We start from the raw sequence: 6,245 nt of genomic DNA, 5'->3' as shown, positions 1-6,245 counted from the left end.
TTTGGTTAAAACATCAGAAATACATTTCACCTCAAACCACAATTGCCCAAAACAGCATTTGAGGCACTCAAAATGAAGTTATTTAGGTCAATGTTTGCCTGTTATCTCTCCTATGGCACCTACATCAATACAGCATGGAATTCTGGACAAAATCTTATCCAGTGATAACAAAATATATAAGTTTTGGGTCTGAAAGGCAAAATCTCATCTAATGGTGGTCCGTGGCTCAATTATGCTGAATAAATAATGGACCTTGATATGCAAAGGGTTGAAAACCACTGTTCTAAACCCAATCGTCCCTCTCCCTCTCAGATCTGCCGGCGGCTGAACGGCGTGCGTTTCACCAGCTGCAAGAGCGCCAAGGACCGCACGGCCATGTCTGTCACGCTGGAGCAGTGCCTCATCATGCAGCACGAACACGGCATGGCCCCCCAGGTCTTCACCCAGGCCCTGGACTGTATGCGCAGGTAGGCTTCTGGCTGCACGTCACCACCTAACCCTCACCACACATGATGAGCTCACAGTAGGGCTGTCACGATTATGACATTACATGACGATAATTAATTGTGTATTTGTTGTTGACAATTACATTTCTGTTTGGGTTTTAGGCTTTGAATTTGCACATGGCAATCATGACACATAACTGAAATATACAAAGAAATTACTGAAATATTTCCCAATTTTATACTTAAAAAAGAACATTGATAGTGGAAATAGCCGATCTACAAAAGCTCACAACGCGTCGCATCACAACGCGTTGTGAGCTTGTAGATCTGCTATTTCCGCTACTTTTTGAAAGTGTTTGTAACTATATTAACATTTCTCAACATTATGAGACGATTATGACGATTATGCAAAATGATTTCGATTACCTCAAATAATTGCGATTAGACGATTATGTAATAATTGTGACAGTCCTAGCTCACAGAGAAAGCAAGACGGTGCTGTCTGCGTCTGGGCAAAATGATTATTACAATTGGAGTTTAGGGACGTTTCCCGGACAGTTTACTAACGTTGGCATCACCAGACTATTTTGAACATTATTATCATATGCAGGTGTGTACACTACAGTACATGTTCTTTTTGAGACATTAGCATTATGCATTCTTTTCACTGACTTCTTTGCCTTGTTTTACTCCGTTAAACATAATCTTTAAAATGTTGCGATGCAATGTTATTCCTGCAAAGTGTAAGCACTAAGCAGACTTAACTCGCAGAATTTGCAGATGCTGTGAAATGCTAATATTGGACAGTCGTGAGATATGCCAGTGCACTCTAGCTCTAAGTTGTTCTTTAAAAGCAGTTGATATACACTACAGATAAGATGTATAATATGGGGAGATATGTGTAAGTGGCATCGCAGGTTTCAATCTCAAAACATACACTATATTTTATTCATTGTTTGAACAGCTTGCTGAGCTTGCCATACCAATATTCCGCTGCTTCTTGAGTGTAGAATAATCTTGAATCAAAGTGAATTCAGTCCCCCAAACAATGGGTGAAGTTTTATCAGTCCCGAAAAATGATAACACAATGCCTGTGCTTGCATTGTGCTCGACACAAATAAAATAATGAAATAATGGTAAATGCTAGCTGTACACTCTTTCATTTGATTATTTTACAGTAATACTCAACATTTTGCCCAGATGTTTCTGACTGTAACTACTCAGACCTTTGACCGTTCTTTCACATGGTCGGCCATTTTGTCGAACTCTGGAGTTTCTCCCCCTCCATGTACGACATGCAGGGGCGTCACAAGGGGGGGAGTGGGACTGAGTTACTAGGGCCCAAGGTGGGGGGGACCTCAATTATTTTATACATTAGCTATTGAAAAATAGCAAATACAAGCTCACAGCCGCGCTGCAAGCTTTGAATATATGTCTTTTTTTAAGCACTGAGTGCCGCGCTGCGAGCTTTGAATATATGTATTTTTTTAAGCGAACATTTGTAACTCAAATTTTGCTTCTGGGGGGTCCCTGGAACTAAATATTTTGAGATGGGGGTCCGTGTCCAAATACATATCATTTTGGGGGTCCTTCACATGAAAAAGTTTAAGCACCACTGACATAGAAACATAAGTTTTTCAAAAAACCTTTGAAGGATTTGAAATATTCACGATTTTTCAAAAAATAACAGATCTATAAGCTCACAGCGCGGCACTCTGTGCCATGCTGTGAGCTTTTATATCTGCTATTTTTCAATAGTTAAAGTACCCAGGGCCCAGAATTTGGAGCGACACCCCTGCCATCATGTGAAATGTGGTCAGTTGCTTGCTTCCCATACATGGTCCCCTTATGGAGGCACATGGAAACCTGGAGTTGAAGCATCTTGGATATTTTGAGGTTGTTGTTTTATTTACACCAGACATTCACATATATTGATCCTTTGTTTACATTTATTATGGAATGACTGCAATCATACCATAGCTCATCCAACCAATCTTACCCAGCTAGCTCAATGCTAGCTGCTAAATAGCCTTTTGGAGGAAACCCAAGGTTTCCTCCAATTTTCCATGTGTCTGTTGAAGAGTAAAAAAAACAACAACACTGCATTCAAAATGCCAAGAAATCGCCTAAATGTTTGGACTGTGTCATCACAGAGAGTAGCTGCTTTGGTCTGTCTGTCTGTCTGTATGTATGTCTGTCTACACTGCTATCCAACAGCATTTGACTGATATTCCGGCTTGTTGGCAAGTTGCCAATGGAATGCACTTTTTCTTTATGCCTGTCCATGGACTTATGTTCACCTCACTCTTGCTGTCAGACCAGCATCCCTCCTCCCTCTCCCCCTCCCCTGCCATCATTTTCACTCCAATGTTCCCCTCATCCCTTCCTTTACGCCCAGTTCTCTGATCCTGCTTCCTTAAGGAAATCTGTCTTTCAGCTTGTTAAACTAAACTAAACAATTTGTAGACAAAAAATGGTAGCTCAAATTATAAGGCCAACAACAAATAATAATAATTAATGTAATAAAAACAAAACATAAATAATATGCACTCAGTGGATGGCGACACATTGTTTGCCCATCAGTGTTTTTGTGACGTTCTCAGCTAGAAGTCGTTCTCAGCTAGCACACAACAAAAACAAATCACCTTACTGTATGGTTCTCAACCAGTGGTCTGGGGACCACTTTGAAGAGGTTCCATGTGGTCCCCAGCTGATGGAAGAGTTGGTAACCAAATGGACCCTTATGAATCTTTAACTCTTGAGAATAATAAAAAAAAAAGTTAGGGTCCCCATCTGCATTACTTAAATCAAAGCAGTCTACAATGACTCTAAAATGACAAATTGAACATTGGCCAAATTGTCAAATATTGGAGGCAGAAATTGTGAAAATACACAATACTCAATACACAATACTCACAATGCCTCGCGTTGTGAACATGTAGATCTGCTATTTTCACAATAGAACCGTGTTATACAAAATGTAATGACCAACTCTTAGTGCTCGTATGAGGGTGGGGGGGTCCCCAGTTGAAATATGATTATTTTGGCGGTCACAGCCTGAAAAGGTTGTGAACCACTGGGTTAGTTGAAGGAATGTCTTGTTACATTGTCTGGTGGTGTCTCAGCGCTGCTGCTTCTCAAACCTCCGTTCTCTCCTGCGGGGGACTCATTAACGCTGGCTGAGTCATTCCTGTGGTCTGATAAGGGCAGTGGTGGAAAGTAACTAAGTACATTCTACTCAAGTACTGCACTTAAGTACAATTTTGAGTTACTTTTACTTTGCTGGAGTGTTTCCAATTTTCTCTACTTTTACTTTGTAGATTGTGATTGTTGTTACAAAACATACATTGGGTGCGTGGTGTTGTTCTGACATGCGTTACTCCCACCCTGGCCACAATATCCGCTGTGGGCAGTGCAGGTCTGTTTACACCCGCCAGTGAAGCAAACCTAAATAGATTGTAGCTCTTAACTCACTCTTAATTGGTGTAACTTTGTCAGAATCCATGTTTTTGTTTGGATATTGTTTATTACGAGCGCCACCAAAGGGATAGAAGTAGAACAGTTTTTTTCACCAGCGAGGAATACAACACACTGTGAAAAAACAATAACATCCGGTGAAATTCTCCCGGCGGAAGTAGCACCGTTCTATGCCGTATCAGCCTCACGTCGTAACCAGGCTTTTCTCTTCGCAGATGAGTAAGCCTGGCTACGTGAGGCTGCGTTACTCCTATGTTGCGTTCGTCAGACCCTCCACATTACTAACCCTATCTCCAAACCTAACCCTAACCGTAGTAGCCACATAGTAATGAGACTTCTGACTGACGTCACGTGTGCCCCCCACATACACTAACCAAATTATTGCAATTGTACACATTTTACACATGATAACTTGTGATACGGGACATTCTGCATAATGAATACTTTTATTTTTGGTACTCAAGGAAACTTTAATTACTGGACTTTTACTTGTAACAAAGTGTTTCTACATTGCAGTCTTGATACTTTTACATAAGTAAAACATGTGAGTACTTTTTCCACCACTGGACAAGGGACTCATTAAGAACCGAAACATTCTGCTGAATTAATTAACTACCTGGTTAATTAGGTAGAGTTCGCTAGGACTGAAACTCAGCACCACTGTCTCAAACTTGTGTCATTTCTTAGGCTTTATATATACAGCTATACTGTATATATTTCGATGTTTCAAAATATACAAAAAAGAAAAACAGACCAAAAACTTTACTATTACAAATATGTTTTTTGGATAATGGAAACATAATTTCCACAAATATTTGATCATATTTTGGCCCCTTTGCCTCTTGTATAGGAGTCGCCAAAAATATAGTTTGTCTATTTTTTATTTTTGGTATATTTTGAAGCATTAATTTGTCTGCTACATGGGACACTGTATAAACCTTGTGTGTTGGAAGCCAGCAGGCACATGTACATGAGTCTTTGTCAAACATGTATGTGACTTTACGTGTCGTAATGTCAAATAGGACTTTTTATGTATGTATTCTCTGTGTATGTAAAAACAGCGCTCAACTACTTGTAAACTCATATCTGGACCACACTTTTGTACAACAATAAAGACGTGACACTTAATCTGCATATTAGTGCAGGGGTCTTCAACAGGGGGTCCGGGACCCCTAGGGGGTCCTCAGAGTTACTACAGGGGATCCTCCAAATCTTTGTGTGATAGAAACTTTTTTTCCCCCTTTTTTATATAAACCACTTGAACCCTAGTGTCCATATTCGGAGAACTTTAGGCAAAAATAGCCGATCTACAAGCTCACAACGCCTCGCGCTGCAAGGCGTTGTGAGCTTGTAGATCGGCTTTTTTCGGCAAAGAGCTTTGGTGTACAGGGGGAAAAGAGCAGACGAAGTACAGAGTGAAAGGTCAAGTTTATTAAGTATTGACGGTTCAAGGGGTTAAATATATGAAAACACAAATTGACATGAATCCAAAATACAATGATGATCGTGCTGTCAAACGATGAAACTATATGGAATCTATGAAAAGGTTGTGGGGGTCCCTGCTTCATCGCTCTCTCAACTAAGGGGTCCTTGGCCTGAAAATGTTGAAGACCCCTGATGTTAGTGGATACAGGATATCTCCTTCCCCTTCTCCTCCCCCTCCTCTGTCCTCCTCCTGACATTTTCCTCCTCTCCTGTTCTTCTCCTCATTATCCGCTGAGACCAAAATGCCCATTTCCCTGACAACTGTCTTGTCGTGGCATTCGGTTCCATCTTGCTTGGTATGAGCCCTAAGTTGCAGTGCACGCTGTGGGAAGAGGCATGTGTCCGGACTGTATGGTCTTACGATGGCAGACCCCTACCCCTCCTCCTCCCTCCCACACCATCGCTTCCCCCCCGCTTTGGTCTTGACCCAGCAAGTGAGGATGGGAGTCTGGAATTCAATTCACGGAATTAAGAGTTAACTACAATTTAGGCATTTAGCTGACACTCTTAATCTAGATCAGTGGCTCTCAAAGTGGATTTCAGGGACTCGCTAGGTTCCTTTTATGGGGGTCTAAATTGGCCCTTACAAGTCTGTAACTTTTACAGTGTACAAATGGAACCAAATGGACCCATTTAGGGTCCATTTGGTTCCATGTGTACACTGTCAGAGTTAAGGGGAGACCTTTAAATTTGAAAGTTTGAGAACCACTGATCTAGATAAGCAAGGACAGCACAAGGTAATACATAAAATGTATAGCAATAGTAATCTAGGATTGTACGTAAACCAAGAACCTATCATTAGTTTTAACAGTAGAATAACAAAAAAATAACACAACA

At 40.9% G+C, this 6,245-nt stretch overlaps 1 protein-coding gene across 3 annotated transcripts in view; it reads left to right on the top strand.

Moving 5' to 3' along the window:
* LOC308280068 (inositol polyphosphate-4-phosphatase type I A-like) overlaps positions 1-6,245 on the top strand; it is a 101,898-nt gene that overhangs the window by 81,372 nt on the left and 14,281 nt on the right. For all 3 annotated transcript variants that reach the window (XM_080720329.1, XM_080720328.1, XM_080720327.1), the window contains one exon: positions 313-467. In XM_080720329.1, coding sequence (XP_080576455.1) covers positions 313-467 — 155 coding nt within the window. The remainder of the gene's footprint in view (positions 1-312; positions 468-6,245) is intronic.

Source organism: Nannobrachium achirus (genome assembly GCF_963921795.1).
Source record: "Nannobrachium achirus genome assembly, chromosome: 24".
Taxonomy (NCBI): domain Eukaryota; kingdom Metazoa; phylum Chordata; class Actinopteri; order Myctophiformes; family Myctophidae; genus Nannobrachium; species Nannobrachium achirus.
Note: the sequence above shows the minus strand (reverse complement) of the source record. Positions and strands in the feature narration are given on the sequence as shown.